We start from the raw sequence: 18,914 nt of genomic DNA on the forward strand, positions 1-18,914 counted from the left end.
TAAGTTATTTTGTTGCTTCCAGAGGCAGTTTGGAACTTGGTAGTGTGTTGCAGCCGAGGACAGATTATTTTTACACCCTACGCACTTCAGCGGTCCCATTCTGTGAGCTTGTATGGCTTACCACTTTGCGGCTGAGCTGTTGTTGCTCCTAGATGTTTCCACCTCACAATAACAGCACTTACAGTTAAGCAGGGTAGACATTTGAGGGGGCATCTTATGACAGCTCAATGACTTTCAACGTTGCACTCTTCAGTAAGGCAATTCTACTGCCAATGTTTGTCTATGGAGATTGCATGGCTGTGTGCTCAATTTTATGCAACTGGTGGAGCTGAACTAGCCAAATCCACCAATTTGAAAGGGTGTCCACCTACTTTTGTATATAGTGTACTATTCCCATATAGTGTACTATTCCCAACAGTCCACAAGCATTGAGGGCAGGAGTAGGTAGCTCTGTTTTTAAATTGAGATGTGTTGAGGCACCAGTAATTTTACCATGCCATAGTGTTTCCCAAGCCTATTTTGAATAACTTGCTTTACACAAATCATATTCTGTGAAAAAGGGTACTATAGAGCAGTTCTGCTCTTATTCAACATAGCCCTGGTCCTTTCTCACCATAGGAAGAGAACTTGAATGTAATAACCTGCCCTGTCGACAGGCTCTCAGCAGGGTTGTCTWCATTACCTTTGCCAGTGAAACGCAACCATTGGGTGAATACATGAACAWTACAAAGCTGACAAACATGTACCATTTAAAGTTAACAAACACCATTCTTTAAGGGCAACAGAGGGTTTGTGAGTCTTTTTTGAAAACCAGTTTAACCCAGTGTCAAATTTACCAAGCCTTATAATTAGTAAATTAAATGACTCTCCTTATTACACTTTCATTTGCTTACTCTGCTGCAACACACATTTTTCTCCATACCTCTAATTGACAAGTTCCAATATCTACAGTTGTACTCCCTGAAAACAAAAAGGTATGAATCATAATTMATCTGCCCAAACATCATGATAAAATCCACCAACCTCACATTAAAACATAAAAAGGCAACAGTTTTTCAAAGGCAACCCGAATCGGCAATATGGGGGACCAGGTAGCCATGTTTTGTCTGTGTTTGACAGTGTCCCTGGCTACCTGGCCCAGTCTAGCCCGGGTCTGTCCCTGGTTGTCCCTCTGGTATTTACCAGTGTCTAGAGTTGACCAGCTCAGGCCGCAGGCTCAGTCTCTTGAGGGTCTCGTAGCCCACCACGATGACCACGGCCGTGGGGGTGGAGGAGATGATGCGGGCAGACAACCCTTTAGTCATCCCCCAAGGTCCTTCCTCTGCCAGCAGCTGCTTGAAGGTTGCAATGACCGATGACCTGCCCTCCACCTTAGAGCCACAGTGAGAAAGGTTCATATCACCCMAAAAAATACCTTTAGAGTTCATAGAGAAATAGATGGATCGAGGTAGAAAGACAAATGAGGAGTCCCTTTAGAGTCTTGACAAATGCCTACTCAGTTGTTTCTTGGTGAACATGGGAATTTTTCTGGCTATGCATTTAAGCTAGGCAAATCATTCTTATGAACGTTGAAATATCCCCGTTGGTAAAAGTTGGCCTGAAAACCCCTTGAACCTGCTTTGTAAAATATGATGAATTGATCTCATAAGTGCCTTGAACAGTATATACCCCCAAAATACAGTGCATTCGGAAAGTATTCACACCTCTTGACTTTTTCCACATTTTGTTACATTACAGCCTTATTTTAAAATGTATTATGACAAAGCAGAAACTGGCTTTTGGAAATGTTTCCAAATGTATAAAAAATTTAAAATGTCACATTTACATAAGTATTCAGACCATTTACTCAGTTGAAACACMTTTGGCAGTGATTACAGCCTCGAGTCTTCTTGGGTATGACGCTACAAGCTTGGCACATATTTGGGGAGTTTCTCCCATTCCTCTCTGCAGATCCTTTCAAGCTGTCAGGTTGGATGGGGAGCGTCGCTGCACAGCTATTTTCAGGTCTCTCCAGAGATGTTCGATCARGTTCAAGTCCGGGCCACTCAAGGACATACAGAGACTTGTCCGGAAGGCACTCCTGCGTTGTCTTGGCTGTGTGCTTAGGGTCATTGTCCTGTTGGAAGGTGAACCTTCGCCCCAGTCTGAGGTTCTGAGCGCTCTGGAGCAGGTTTTCATCAAGGATCTCTAGACAAGTGTGTGCCTTTCTAATCAATTGAATTTGTCCAATCAAGTTATAGAAACATCTCAAGGATGATCAATGCAAACAGGATGCACCAATTTCAACTATCATAGCAAAGGGTCTGAATACTTAAGTAAATAAGGCATCTGTTTTTTTTATTTTTTTATAAAAATATTCTATAAACCTGTTTTCGCTTTGTCATTATGGGATATTGTGTGTAGTTGTATAAAAAAATATATATTTTAGAATAAGGCTGTAAAGTGACAAAATGTGGAGAAAGGGTCTGAATACTTTCCAAATGCACTGTATATCCAATAAGAGGATCTGGTATGGTAAACTTGAAATGGTTTGCAAACCATGTCACCAGTGATTACAAAAAGGATTAACTAAGACAATAACACTGAATATGAATGTGTCACTCTTCATTCAGTTAAACCATAACAAGGATTGTTTACAGACAAAGCAATATACTTGTGGTTTTACCTGCACTCTGGCCCGCACAACATCCATGGGATTGGTGATGGTGGAGGCTGTGGCTGCTGCCATTGGCCCAGCGATAGCCTGCAGAAGCAGGTGAGGACAATCACTGGGGGCTAGTTTGGAAAGGTTCTCTGTAAACATAAACATAGTGAAAATGTAAGGCGCAAAAACATTTCAGATGCATTTCAAGCAGCTTTAGAATTGCCGATGTCATGTAATATCATAGAAAACCTAGCTAAAATCTAGTACTGCTTGCTTAGTGTCTGCCTGCTATGGCAGGTAAGTCGCCTACCTGCATAAAAATGATAAAAAGGCCACCACACCGCACTATTGGGGATGTAGGTGAGGAGGGATGCCACGTATCCCCGGTAAAATCCCCGGAAACCGTCTGCGGCGCATATCTGCACCACAATGTCCCTGGTTTGTCCGAAAGTCACTTTGCTCTTGGATGTCGCCATCATTATTTTGGGTTTGACCTTGAAGCGGCTCAGGTGTCCCACCTGGCCTTGCATCATGAGCTGCTGAGAGACCATATCTATGGGCACAGTGATGGTCTGGGCCACCAGGGACGCCGCTCCCCCTGCCCACAGAGACTTCACTGTGTTATTGCTGGAATATTGGGACACGTACTTYCTTACCAGTTCGTAGGTGGTGATGTAGGCCTGGCCTGAGATCAAGGTGAAGGTGTTAACCATAAAGCCTCGGTAGAGGCCTCGCGGGCCTTCCGCCTTCAGGATCTTGTAGAAGGCGTCAAAGGTGCCTGTGTAGAGGGACTTGCCCTTCTGCACCTGCAGCCGGGTGCGGATGAGGGTGAACGGGTAGACTGTGGCCCTGGTGGTCATGGTCATGAACACACCCAGGGAGTAGAACTTTTTCTTGTCCAGGTCCTCCCATTCAATGATCCGGATGTTGCGTTTCTTCTCCTCCATCCTRCCTGCTGGTGTCCACAGCTCCTTGTTGAATGGACCGCGCGCCCTCCACAACACCTGATGGACCAAGAGAAGGACATTGAGGCAGGTAGACAACATGGGTCGTTCTGCCTCAAAAAGCACAAAAAGAAGATTATCACGCACCATCTCAGATTGTTTTAAAATAGTTTGTTAGAAACAGATTTAATAAGCATTCCTGCAACATTATTTGTTTATTTAAAGACAATTTGAACTCTGAGAAATTAAGCTAATTGATAGCACCAAAATTGGCCATTTCAATTGATAGAATATTCAATAAATATAGTAACCAACATCGGATTTGAACCAGACCTCATATTATCAATGATTACTTGAGGAACCCAAATAAATTGTCAAAAGCCAACCACAGACCCCCCCCCAAACCAAGCCCACCCAAACGGCAAGTATACAGCATCAGTTCTCTGTCTGACGAGTATTATGAAGCTGCGACTAGGAGTATTGTTTCTTTCTTCATACCATGTAATGTATTATCAGTGAATTTGGTGATGGCCATCTTCCCCTGTTCAGAGAAATTAGTCATTGAAATTGTTGAGTTTATGTACCATCATACAACAGCATATTACCAGGTTCTGATCACAAGATGGTGCTGTTGAATGTCCCCCACACCCTCAATGTTAATTTAAGACTGAACCTTCAAATGATGATTTATAAACGTAAATTGAGTGTTTAAGTTAKAACATACATAAAATAAAAAGCATATAAAACCAAAAAATTGCCTTGAGGACTACTCATTCCTCATTTCATTCTTTCTTTGTTCAGTGCATTAATTGCAGTGATGTCGCTACATCCAAATTGATATTGGCAACCAGTTGCAGTGGTTTGTTCCTTAATGGTGCAGATGTTATGCACCAAAAACAGGCATATGTCCTCTCCGTTTGGCCAAGAGAATTATCTTGCTGGATAAAACTTGGATGCATGAATTTCACATTTACGTCMATGTTTTCATCATCCACAGAATCGGCAATTCCAATCCAGTTATCATCATCCTGATAGCAGCAAAACTAGAATATCAGATACACGCATATTCACCCTTGTATGCTCATCAATGGGTTTCCCATGGTCAAAGTCAAACTTAATAGCATAATCTGTGTATTTGAAGACTCTTTRCATCCATGAGGCTTTTGGAGAGTCGTACAAAGTGATGGAAGCTGTGGGTTTCTGGCAGAGTTCTTGAATTCTAGTTTSCTACTCTGAGTACTGGATTGGAATTGCTGATGCTGTGGAGCAAGGTCATTTTCTTGGCCAAAAGGACACACGTTGTACTCCAAAAACAAGCCCCATCTGCTCCATTAAGATGAGAATTTCCCTATTTAGGACTCTAATCTGCATTTGTTAATGTAAATGGCATGTTATAGAAGGTTCCAGACAGTTGTTTTTGCAATTTCACTTGTTTTTGATAAACTTACTCAGSCTTTCTGAGCCTCATTCTGGAGTTCAAGGCCATCCAAAAAACAYGAACAAAGGCTCCAACACCCAAATACATCCTTTTACAAATGGCAAAGCTCTCAGTATCGTGAACCAGATCTTTAGATGTAGTACACATGAAATTGTGCCATACCCAACTTTATCCGCAACGTTATGATCCATTTTGTTGAACACAAGCAATACTTTGAGAGATGATATGCTATAAACTAGCTAGCTAATAAAGTAGCATCACTGATGAAAGGGGGAACACTAAGTCTGTTGTTATTTTTCTTATGTTAGATAAAAGTTTGCTTGCTACCTAGCCAGCTTCGCAAGTGTGTGTTTCGGTATAGTGTAAACAACTAGCTACTTTCAGGTTGTTTTGAGCTTCGCTATTGTTCTCATTCTGCAAAACATGTAGTTTGCCAACGTAAAATGGCTTAGAGCTCATTCACATACAGTGGGGCAAAAAAGTATTTAGTCAGCCACCAATTGTGCAAGTCATCCACTTAAGAAGATGAGGCCTGTAATTTTCATCATAGGTACACTTCAACTATGACAGATAAAATGAGAAAAAAAAAATCCAGAAAATCACATTGTAGATTTTTAGATTTATTTGCAAATTATGGGAAAATAAGTATGTGGTCAATAACAAAAGTTTCTCAATACTTTGTTATATACCCTTTGTTGGCAATGACAAGAGTCAAACGTTTTCTGAAGTCTTCACAAGGTTTTCACACACTTTGCTGTATTTTTGCCCATTCCTCCATGCAGATCTCCTCTAGAGCAGTAGATTGGGCTGTTGCTGGGCAACACGGACTTTCAACTCCCTCCAAAGATTTTCTATGGGGTTGAGATCTGGAGACTGGCTAGGCCACTCCAGGACCTTGAAAGCTTCTTCACGAAGCCACTCCTTCGTTGCCCGCGGCTGTGTTTGGGATCATTGTCATGCTGAAAGACCCAGCCACGTTTCATTTCAATGCCCTGCTGATGGAAGGAGGTTTTCACTCAAAATCTCACGATACATGGCCCCATTCATTTCCTTCTTATCAGTCGTCCTGGTCCCTTTGCAGAAAAAACAGCCCCAAAGCATGATGTTTCCACCCCCATGCTTCATAGTATGTATGTGTTTTTGGATGCAACTCAGCATTCTTTGTCTCCAAACACGACGAGTTGAGTTTTTACCACAAAAGTTATATTTTGGTTTCATCTGACCATATGACATTCTCCCCAATCTTCTTCTGGATCACCAAATGCTCTTAGCAAACTTCAACGGGCCTGGGCATGTACTGGCTTAAGCAGGGGACACGTCTGCACTGCAGGATTTGAGTCCTGGCGGCATAGTGTTAGCGATGTAGGCTTTGTTATTTGGTCCCATCTCTCCCAGGTCATTCACTAGTCCGCCCGTGTTGTCTGGATATCAGTGGTCTTGTATGTCTTCCATTTCCTAATAATTGCTCCCACAGTTGATTTCTTCAAACCAAGCTGCTTACCTATTGCAAATTCAGTCTTCCCAGCCTGTGCAGGTCTACAATTTGTTTCTGGTTCCTTTTTACACTCTCTGTTGGTCTTGTCCATTTGAGTTTGGAGTGTGACTTGTTGAGGTTGTGGACAGGTGTCTTTTATACTGATAACAAGTTCAAACAGGTGCCATTAATACGGTAACGAGTGGAGGACAGAGAGCCTCTTAAAAAGAAAGACAAGTCGTGGAGCCAGAAATCTTGCGTTTGTAGGTACCAAATACTATTTTCTCACCATAATTTGCAAATAAATTCATTAAAAATCCTACAATGTGATTTTCTGGATTTTTTCTTCTCATTTTATCTGTCATAGTTGAAGTGTACCTATGATGAAAATTACAGGCCTCATCTTTTAAGTGGAGAGAACTTGCACAATTGGTGGCTGACTAAATACTTCTTTTTGCCCCACTTATCTGATGTTTGTGTACCCTGATACGCTAGGTCTAGTTAGGTCTATAAGATGAGTGAAACGCAATATTGTACCAGGCGAGTTGCGTTGAACGTTTTTGTCCGTTGAAGCCTACCTAGCTGCTCACATCATGTTAGAATGTGCGTCTCGCAAATCACACTTAAGCGTTATGTCACAGTCGTGGCCAAAAGTTTTGAGAATGACCAAATATAATTTCCACAAAGTTTCTGCTTCTGTCTTTAGATATTTGTTATAGAATACTGAAGTATAATTACAAGCATTTCATAAAGTGTCAAAGGCCTTTTATTGACAATTTACAATTGAAAGTTCAGCATAAAGACGTCATATGCACCTGTGTGACCCTTCTTTTTCAAGACCTCTTGCAATCCGCCCTGGCATGCTGTCAAGAACTTCTGGGCACAATCCTGACTGATGGCAGCCCATTCTTGCATAATAATGCTCGTAGTTTGTCAGAATTGTGGGTTTTGTTTGTCCACCTGCCTCTTGAGAATTGACCACAAGTTTTCAATGGGATTAAGGTCTGGGGAGTTTCCTGCCATGGACCCAAAATCTGATGTTTAGTTCCCCGAGCCACTTAGTTATCACTTTTGCCTTATGGCAAGGTGCTCCATCATGCTGGAAAAGGCATTGTTCATCACCAAACGGTTCCTGGATGGTTGGGAGAAGTTGCTCTCGGAGGATGTGTTGGCTGTGTTCTTAGGCAAAATTGGGAGTGAGCCCACTCCCTTGGCTGAGAACCAACCCCACACATGAATGGTCTCAGGATGCTTTACTGTTGGCATGACACAGGCCTGATGGTAGCGCTCACCTTGTCTTCTCCGGACAAGCTTTTTTCCAGATGCCCCAAACAATCGGAAAGGGGATTCATCAGAGAAAATGACTTTACCCCAGTCCTCAGCAGTAACTTTTTCAGAATATCAGTCTGTCCCTGATGTTTTTTCTGGAGAGAAGTGGCTTCTTTGCTGCCCTTCTCGACACCAGGCCATCCTCCAAAAGTATTTGCTTCACTGTGCGTGCAGATGCACTCACACCTGCCTGCTGCCATTCCTGAGCAAGCTCTGTACTGGTGGTGCCCCGATCCCGCAGCTGAATCAACTTTAGGAGACAGTCCTGGTGCTTGCTGGACTTTCYTGGGCACCCTGAAGCCTTCTTCACAACAACAACAATTCAACCGCTCTCCTTGAAGTTCTTGATGATCCGATAAATGGTTGATTTAGGTGCAATCTTACTGGCAGCAATATCCTTGCCTGTGCAAAGCCTTTTGTGCAAATCATCTCAGATGATGGGTGTCATGGCTTGCTRAAATGACAAAGGATCCATCATAGTCTGTGACAAACGTGGTCTGTTGAACCTCCCATTCAATTATAGTAATATAACTCAGTTGTACTTGAGGAATACCTACGCAAATCTAGTTTATAAACAGACTCAGGGTTCCCACACCTTCTTAAACATCAAATTCAAGGACTTTCCAGGCCCAATTCCCTCAAATTCAAGGACCCAACATGGCAYAGTTTGAGACATGGATCAAGGTTAATTACTGTTACAACAATGCWAATTTTTATAATGAGAACTAGCAGGCTTTACAGAAGCTCACAGACAACAATTAAAAAGAGAGAGGCTTGAATGTGTGAACAGTGATGGCAGACTACGTGGTCTCTTGCCTTCTCTAACACAGCACAGCAAAACAATATATTTTGTTTAAGTGGAGCGATAAAGACAAAGACTTATTTACAAGTTGAAGAGCTAAGTAACTCCTCGTTTATTTCATTAGCACCAGCTTCACAAAACACRTCGCAGAGTAAAAACACAACCTTTTTTTCCATCAACATGRCCAAATGAAAAGATAAACAAAAACACATGACCATAAATAAAATMTTTTGCAACAAAAGATTAGATAAATGAATTGGATCAAAGTAAATAAAACATTTCCCCAACCATTGTGTTCTGGGGTTGTTGGCCTTTTTGGTTAATTTGCTTTTTTATTTTATTTTTTAGCACTTGCTCATTGAGTAGTGTTTTGCCCTTTCTTAAACTGTTAAAACAGTGCCCAACCCTTGCTTTTTGCTGCTATGCCCCTTCATTTGCTTTTCAGGTAGTGTTTCTATTTCAGCTATTTGTGCTGTTATCTTTAGCACCCTTTCTCAGGCTATAGGACTTGGCAATAAGAGTGAGGGCTTCTCAACCTTTGAGTAAAATGACCAATTTACATTTGGTCCATCCATGGAGATCTGAACCATGTTTTTCTTTGGTAGATCTTCGGTGCTCTTCTCATATACCGCTTTAAGGTCCAATTTAGAATCTTAAAATCTCGTCACAACTTTCCTCATCCCATAAACTGTGAAGGATGGTTTTGTTCTCTTTTAACATAAATATATGCCTTATAGAAAAAGGACATGTTAATCACAAAACATAGCGTGACTGCAGAAAAGCTGTTGTTAATCTAGGGTGTCGACTGTGCAAACCACAAGGTTGAGACAAAATGGAAAAATGCTGAATAACAAGAAGACAGGAACTGAGGAATGTGTAGGAAAAATGCTGAATAACAAGAAAACAGGAACTGAGGAATGTGTAGAAACCAACAAATCAGCTCATTCTTCACAAACACCATTCCGGACATTTGAATCCTGAGTGCTGTGTCTGGGCACCACCGATAGGCTAGCAAGTTTAAACCACGCTAWGCCTCTACTGTGACAGGCCAACTCTAAAGTTGGAACTACCTCTGTCACAGTATAAAAGAAGATGTCTGTACTATTTCAGTCAGTTCTCTGCTTTACCCTGCGTGGTGATACAGTGAACCCGTATATACGAAAATTGCATTTACCATTCTGAGCTTATGTTWAATAAAAATACTTAAAGTATATTCGGTGACTTTGAATCACATTTTATCCTGATACCAGATTTGATTGACGCAACCTTTGACAAAACGGACGTGAAAGTCACACTGCTTTGACWGTTTTTTTCTATTAAGGCTCTTATCAAAGTGAAGTACATAGTCCTCCCCCCCCCCAGCAGACAGTTTTTTAGACAAGTGCTTGAAATGAGGAGCCAAGCCATGTGTGCACACATAGCTGGACTTTGTTGGCCTGCATGCGAAGGTCTTGGCTATTGCACAGTCTGGGAACGTCGCTGAGAACAGCACACCTAAGAGTAAAARAATATATTGATTTCAAACACTTATTTCTGTTTCTAGCCTGTGTGTTAACGTGTGTGTCACAGAGAATATGAAAACAAACATAACATGTTCTTGAAAATAACTTAATGTTACAGGTGACAGTTTATAAACCATGCCACTCACCCGTGCGTTCACTAGAGTGGAAAGAGTAGTGAGACTCCATCATATTCAGACACCACAATGTCTTAGCGCGCAATGTGTCCTCTTTGGGAACGCCAGTTATGACGGACTGTCTTGAGGTGGTGGTGAATGTGGTAATAGTTGTAGAAGACTGTCTAGGTGGGATGTAGATGACGATGACTTTTCCACATAGTTCAATAGTGTGGGAGCTGTAAGAAAATGTATATCCAAGTCTGATGWATGACTARCTAGGTGGCGTTAGYTAGCATTAGTCATGAAACGTTGTSACTAACAACTCTAGCGAACGTCCTTGGACTAAATGTAAAATTTCAGCTAACGTTAGCAAACTGTCATTAATTTTAAATGTTCACTGTCCAGCTCTGCTTGCCGCAAGTTGGCTAACGTAACGTTAACAACTTAGCTAACGTTTGCTTGCTAGCACTATATTGACAGGTGTGATTCTGTGGGAGAACTGACTGAGACATCAAGATAACGTTAGCTAACAACATAGCAAACGTTAATTTTACCGAATAATTCTGTAACGTTARAGTTAATTTACCTAACCATGAAGAGACAGAATAATCTAGCTAACTAATTAACGTTAGTAACTAACTAAGTATGTTGTTGTATTCCGTTCTACATGTTACCAGTGGTAGGACCTACCTGCTTTTAACTTGCAGAGTGCCGTCCTGTGTGATGCTCCAGCAGCATGGCTCGTCACAGCTGCTTCGCCCATGGCGTGAACTTTTATTGACTTGCTGCAGGCTCTGTAATGGGCCATATGGATGTCCCGCGGATCTTTAACAAGCTAGTCTTTGTCARTGTCTTTAGTGAGGCACGAGTCCTGGAATTTACATTTTCCAGGCATAGCTGAAGGTTCGCTTAACGTTAGCTTTCTCRCTTGCTTGCTGCTGTTTAACCTGCACCATCCGACTTCAATCACTGATGCACGCACGTGACCGTCGCACTCTCGAGGCAGGTGGCGCGTGAAACAAGGATGCACAGACAGCGGMACGTAGCCTATTACTGACGTAAATATTTTTTTTTTTATTAACTAAAAGAACTTCAATTTATATTCTTGCACAAAATWTATAAATTCAAGCACTTTCAATGACCCATGTCCATTTTCAAAAACTTTTTCTCAAATTCACAAACTTTCAAGGATTTCAAGGACCCGTGGGAACCCTGCATACTGCATGAAATGTGTCTTGATAAATATTTGATTTTAGTTTGTTAAATTAATGTGTAGCTAACAGATTAGTGACTACTTATTAGGGCTGACCCCAATTAGTCGACTGGTAGATTGTTTGGTCGTTAGGCTGTTGGYCAACCGAGATTGTTTTAATTTGAGCAGTAACATATATATTTGCGCCCATCTCAGTGAACTAACCCATTGCGGACGCCTAGATTAAAAGGCAATTCATGCTTAATCCAAAAATGTGGTCAGAGGCTCCATATGGAGGGTGTGACGCAACTGCTAAGCCTCCAGAGGCATGCAGAGACCAAATCAAGCTCCATACCGCATCGCCTCCCAAATTTTGTAACAATGCGGAGGGCTCTGTATAGCTCCGCATTGACATGATTGGTTGACGGTAGAAAACACAAACTGACTTCCTTGACAACAGCTCTGTGCTGTTCCGCGAAGCGCAAGAAGCATGACTTCTGCGGAGGTTGTATCACCGTAAATGCTGCATTGCCAATGCAGACGTCGGATTGACCATGCGCCCAGATGCACTTCTCTCTCCAGAATGCGCTCTATCCYGCCAATTTGTGCACATTCATTRTTTCATAACTTCATTGTGTGAATTGTTTGCGTTTGAATAGAACACATAATAATAAACACACAATGAGTAACGATAACTTGGCTATATACACGGAGTACCAGAACCGAGTCGATGTAATTGAGGTAGATCTGTAGCAGCCGTGCGGTAGCATGGAGAACAGTCTATGACTTGGGAGGCTGGAGTCTGACAATTTTTTGTGCCCTCTGACACCGGTTGGCATAGAGGTCCTGGATGATGACAGGGATCTCGGCCCTAGTGATGTACTGGGCAGTACGCACTACCCTCTATAGCGCCTTTGGTGGTTGATGACAAGCAGTTGCCATACCAAGTGGTGATGCAGCCAGTCAAGATGCTCTCAATAGTGCAGCTTTAGAATTCTGAGGATCTGAGGGCCTATGCCAAATCTTTTCAGCCTCCTGAGGGGGAAGTGGCATTGCCGTGCACTCGTCATAACTGTGTTGGTATGTGTGGACCATGATAGATCCTTAGGGATGTGGACACAGAGGAATTACAATCTCTCGACCTGCTCCACTACAGCCCCGTTGATGTGGATGGGGTGAGCTCGGCCCTCCGTTTCCTGTAGTCCACGATCAGCTCCTTTGTCTTGCTGACATTGAGGGAGAGGTTGTTGTTCTGGCAACACACTGCCAGGTCTCTGACCTCCTCCCTATTGGCTATCTCATCGATGTTGGTGATCATGCCTACCAGTCGTGTCGTTGGTAAACTTGGTATTGGAGTTGTGCGCAGCCACACAGTAGTAGGTGAACAGGGAGTACAGGATTCGACTAAGCACGCATCCCTGTGGGGCKCCTGTGTTGAAAATCAGCTTGGCGGATGTGTTGTTGCCTACCCTCACCACCTGGGGGTGGACCGTCAGGAAGTCCAAGATGCAGTTGCAGAGGGAGGTGTCCGGTCCCAGTGTCCTTAGCATAGCGGGCACTATGGTGTTGAAGGCTGAGTTGTAGTCAATTAACAGCATTATCACATGGGTGTTTCTCTTGTCCAGGTGGGAAAGGGCAGTGTGAAGTGCAATAGAGATTGCGTTATCTGTGGATCTGTTGGGGCGGTATGTGAATTGTGGGCCCAGCGTGTCTGGGATGATGGTGTTGATGTGAGCCATGACAAGCCTTTCAAAGCATTTCATGGCTACAGATGTGAGTACCATGGGGCAATAGTCATATAGACAGGTTACCTTGGCCTTCTTGGGCACAGGGACTATGGTGGTCTGCTTGAAACATGTAGGCATTACAGATTGGTTCAGGGAGAGGTTGAAAATGTCAGTGAAGACACTTGGCAGCTGGTCAGCGCATGCCCTGTGAATGTTAACCTGTTTAAAGGTCTTACATCGGCTACGGAGAGCATGATCACAAAGTCGTCCAGAACAGCTGGTGCTCTCATGCATTGTTCAGTGTTGCTTGCCTCGAAGCACACATAGAAGGCTTTTAGCTAGTCTGGTAGGCCTGCGTCAATGGGCAGCTCGTGGCTGGATTTCCCTTTGCAATCCGTGATAGTTTGCAAGCCCTGCCAGATCTGCCAGTTATGCTTACACACAGGTGTTCGGAGCATACTAGATAGCTAATTAGTACACGCGGCCACTTAGGTCTTCTGTAAACATGCAATGTAACATAGAGATATGGCCGTGTGGGAACAATAACCCTATATAGGTGGTAGTAATTTCACTTTTCCCCCCCTCCTCGTTGATATGAAAGATACATTACTTATATTTCCAAAACTGTACCACATGCGATGCATTTTAACGTTCAGAACGAGTGTCAAAACCTTAACAAAACTCCCTCGACTATAAGATACTATCGTCAATAGGCACTTAAGCAGTTAGAGTCTAGGAATGGGTTAGTTTTAGATACAAATAATGGCTTCAATAACCATGTTTCCATCCAGTTTTTAATGCGAGTAATGTCATACCGTATTTTWAAAAATCAAGACAGCTGTGGAAACAGCAAGTTTCGGTGTAATTTTATAAATGCAGACAGAATTTGTTAATTCGACATTGTGGGAATTTGTTAGAGTTGAAAATGCGATGGAAACATTTTAATTTCGTTTTTTGTTTTCTCGGTACATTAAAACTTGAGCGAAAAAGTAAATGTGCGCACTACGTCATCACGCACTGMWTTGTATCCGCAACAAGTCAGTTTGGTGGAATCACCACTGGTGGGAACATTCGCATATTTTCTTTTGCGGATTTATTACTTTCGCATGAAAATCGATCCCCAATTGTATGGAAACCTAGCTATTGTGACAATATTTTCTGCAGACAGCGCACACGCAATTGAATAATACAATTTACCATGAGCGCGCTGGTTAAACCTATCGCATGAACTGTTGATAAAAAGCTTAGCTATGTGACATCGTAGGAATAAACATGGTGCATCGACCTTACAAAACAAGGAAACGTGACTTACCGTGTTATAGAGCCATTTTCACATAGCTCAAGACGCCATGTCTATGCTACAGATGGCTAAACTGAACTATAAGTATAACGTTCTAATAGCCTTGTAAAATTAAGCATTCGTTGAAAGGATTCAGACCAGTTAGAATATGGTTTGATATCAAATTCATGCCGTCCATTCGTAGATGTACGGTCACCGATGCCTGAGCGAGCGTCTCGTCAGCAACACTAAAAAAACGTGCTTCCGGGTCACGACATTTTTCTAAATAAAAGTCCCCTCCCTCGCTTATGAAAAAAGATTGCAGTATTACTGCATTACAGTGTAATTTGAGTGCAGTACAACTGCAGTATGCTGCAAATACAGCGTACAAAATAAAAAAAATTACTCTAGTAATTTTGCAGTACAACTGCAGTATGCTGCAAATACTGCATCCAAAATAACATTTGTATTCTAGTAATTTTGCAGTAAAACTGCAGTTACAGTACCATATAACTGCAGTTCAACTGCAGTTTTTCTGCAATTACTGCATCCAACATACCACAGTCGCCTGCATTTACTGCACTTTTTCAGAACTGCAATCTTTTTTTGTAAGGGACGTAACAGTAGAAGTGTCATTAACCTGTAAAATATTAACAGTGATTCATATTTGTTCATATTTAAGTGACATTTGCATTAAATGTGAGTTTTAAAACATGTTCCAAGGTCAAATAAATGCCACAAACACAGTACACTGTATATGAAATACATATTTTTCTAGGTGCCGAAGTAAAAGTGGGGTTGGGATTATTCACTTGGGTTTTTAGAATTTAAATGTGGTGTTATTTCATGGGGGACAGAGGTCTAAATGCCGAGCAACACTTTGTACTCCATTCACTGCACTGTAGGCCTACAGGTGATCAATTACTGAACAAGCAAAACGATTGATAGTGTGTCCATAGAATACAAAACAGCCAATCGCCTCTTTATGCCTCTTCCGTCAAGTAAACGGATGAGGTCCAACAAGTCCAGAACAGCAAGGCTTGGTAACAGCTCCTACTCTGAGGCTGTGAAATCGGTGAACTCAAGTTGAGTCTAAATCGCACTACTTCACTTTTGTACTGTCACTTTAACGCTCTGCTGAATGACTAATTCAGGACTATATCTAATCAATAGATACATTTGCAGTCGGAAGTTTACATACACTTACGATGAAGAAATTTGTTTTTCAACCACTCCACAAATTTCTTGTTAACAAACTATAGTTTTGGCAAGTCGGTTTGGACATCTACTTTGTGCATGACACAATACATTTTTCCAACAATTGTTTCCAGAAAGATTATTTCACTTATAATTCACTGTATCACAATTCCAATGGGTCAGAAGATTACATACACTAAATTGACTGTGCCTTTAAACAGCTTGGAAAATTCCAGAAAATTATGTCATGGTTTTAGAAGCTTCTGATAGGCTAATTGACATCATTTGAGTCAATTGGAGGTGTACCTGTGGATKTATTTCAAGGCCTATCTTCAAACTCAGTGCCTCTTTGCTTGACATCATCGGAAAATCAAAAGAAAATCAGCCAAGACCTCAGAAAAAACATTGTAGACCTCCACAAGTCTGGTTCATCCTTGGGAGCAATTTCCAAACGCCTGAAGGTACCACGTTCATCTGTACAAACAATAGTACAAGATAAACACACCGGGACCACGCAGCCGTCATACCGCTCAGGAAGGAGACGCGTTCTGTCTCCTAGAGATGAACGCACTTTGTTGCGAAAAGTGCATATCAATCCCAGAACAACAGCAAAGGACCTTGTGAAGATGCTGGAGGAAACGGGTACAAAAGTATCTATACCACAGTAAAACGAGTCCTATATCGCATAAACCTGAAGGCCGCTCAACAACGAAGAAGCCACTGCTCCAAAACCACCATAAAAAAGCCAGACCCAGTTTGTAACTGCACATCGGGACAAAGATCATACTTTTTGGAAAATGTCCTCTGGTCTGATGAAACAAAAATAGAACTGTTTGGCCATAATGACCATCGTTATGTTTGGAGGAAAAAGGGAGAGCGAAAACACCATCCAACCGTGAAGCACGGGTGGCAGCATCATTTTGTTGGGTTGCTTTGCTGCAGGAGGGACTGTGCACTTCACAAATAGATGGCATCATGAGGCAGGAAATTATGTGGATATATTGAAGCAACATCTCAAGACATCAGTAAGGAAGTTAAAGCTTGGTCACAAATGGGTCTTCCAAATGGACAATGACCCAAGCATACTTCCAAAGTTGTGGCAAAATGGCTTAAGGACACAAGTCAAGGTATTGGAGTGGCCATCACAAAACCCTGACCTCAATCCCATAAAAAATTTGTGGCAGAACTGAAAAGCGTGTGCGAGCAAGGAGGCCTACAAACCTGATTCAGTTACACCAGCTCTGTCAGGAGGAATAGGCCAAAATTCACCCAACTTATTGTGGGAAGCTTGTGGAGGCTACCCGAAACATTTGACCCAAGTTAACAATTTAAAGGCAATGCTACCAAATACTAATTGAGTGTATGTAAACTTCTGACCCACTGGGAATGTGATGAAAGAAATAAAAGCTGAAATAAGTAAATCTCTCTACTATTATCTGACATTTCACATTCTTAAATAAAGTCGGTGATCCTAACTGACCTAAAACAGGGAATTTTTACTTGGATTAAATGTCAGGAATTGTGAAAAACTGAGTTTAAATGTATTTAGCTAAGGTGTATGTAAACTTCTGACTTCAACTGTAAGGGATCAGTACATGAGTGTTCATAGATGGGGTGTTAACTGACCGGCATGCCTGTAAAATGACCTATATTATCCTAATGATGATGAGCAGGCTGCAGACTTTACACATGTAAATCAGCCCAAGGCCAGCCTGAACGTGCCAAAACATGAATCAGGTCAAGTGTTTTGGATAGACAAATAAAATGTATTTTGAGGCAGTATCCTAGTAAGATCATGCTGCTATAATATCACCCCAATTATGCCTGTAGCCTATCGACGGTTATCACAGAGGTTAACAGCGCTTTTCTTCAACCCATCCTGGTCGCAATTAATCAAAAGGTTTCCATCTTGGACTTGGGTTTTTGGACTGAAAGTATTAGCGATGTGGGTTCAGGTTTTTGTGATTGTGTGACCTATTATTGCCTCGTAAAATAACTAGACTCTGGTGAGTAGACTGGACACAATTGATCGTTTTGCCAGTGCAGTGCTATATTTGAACAGTATAGTGTCCAATAGCTCAATTTTAAGCTGTTTGACCACAGTAAAACTCCAACACTTGCTATGCCCAAGCTTTTAGTTAAAACTCACCTGATTTGACACACAATCAATCGTTTTTCCTGTACAGTGCAATTTGTTTGTGCAATACAACAAAAATATAGTAAGACTTTTGTTAAACATTACATTTCAAAATTGCATCCTTGAACAATAGCACCAGTAAATTAACAAAATGCATACAATCAAAATAATGCTTTCTTAAAAAAAAAATTGTCATTACATGTATATATTTTTTTACCCGTAGGCTATTATTATGTTCTTTACATTTGTGTATTTATGCTCCAACTATTTCTCGATGCTATCTCACCAAATCTGAAACATAAATTGTATGGGGGTGGTAGGGATGTTGGGGAGGATAAGAAAGTTAAGACACAAAAAAATTGGRGTAAAAATWAAATAAATGTTTGGATTATCATGTAATTTGAATGGCAACACATTCCCTTACGCAGCATAATGAAAAATGGGATTTCCAATTTTGGGAAGAAGTTGACAAAACTTTGCAATGGCCAACTGGAAAACCCATTGTCACTAAATGTATTCATATCATACACATAGCGTTTTACCGCAGACCTTTATTTGGAAGGGAAAAGCAGAAAATCGGAAGTGTCAATGTTGCTGCTGTGACGCTAATGTTGCTGACATGACGCTTATGCTGCAATGAGCTAATGCTGCCTGCATGAAAATTGACAAAAGGTGAAAGGTCACACAACGCATATTTAAAAGAACATAGTGTTATCATTTTTATAGTGATTTTTAGATGTGGGCGTTGTCAAGTATGCATAATGTTATTCTCAATGACTGTGATGCAAATGTTTATATTTATTTATAAAAAAGTCGTTATAAGCATTGTCTGTACGTCACAAATTGTCATGTGACATGCTGCACACTCACTTTTTAGTGTTCTCCAACCATACACCAAATGATGTATACATTGAATGGATGTGATACACTCACAGAGATAAATWGTGATATCATCTTTATATATGTCCCATATGGCGTCTATGAGCGCACGGGCAGCGCCATTGAGGCAATCTCTCTGAAGTGGTCAATTTTCTTCTACTTCTATGAGTTGGCAAACAAACTGAAAGGGTGCATACTATCACCTAGTGTTTGCTCACGAGCATAATCCCTTGGCTGATCCCTCCTGATGGCCC

At 41.5% G+C, this 18,914-nt stretch overlaps 1 protein-coding gene across 1 annotated transcript; it reads right to left on the bottom strand.

The window, feature by feature from the left end:
* Positions 1–896: 896 nt before the first annotated feature.
* slc25a44a (solute carrier family 25 member 44a) lies at positions 897–14,689 on the bottom strand. Its single transcript, XM_023984829.2, has 4 exons — positions 14,481–14,689; positions 2,955–3,648; positions 2,666–2,793; positions 897–1,370 (listed from the first exon to the last, which is right to left on the bottom strand). Exons 2-4 carry the CDS (start codon positions 3,589–3,591, stop codon positions 1,179–1,181), a joined length of 957 nt encoding a protein of 318 aa, XP_023840597.1. The 5' UTR covers positions 3,592–3,648; positions 14,481–14,689; the 3' UTR covers positions 897–1,178.
* Between the last annotated feature and the right edge of the window lie 4,225 nt (positions 14,690–18,914).

This window comes from Salvelinus sp. IW2-2015, linkage group LG4q.1:29 (genome assembly GCF_002910315.2).
Source record: "Salvelinus sp. IW2-2015 linkage group LG4q.1:29, ASM291031v2, whole genome shotgun sequence".
Lineage (NCBI taxonomy): Eukaryota > Metazoa > Chordata > Actinopteri > Salmoniformes > Salmonidae > Salvelinus > Salvelinus sp. IW2-2015.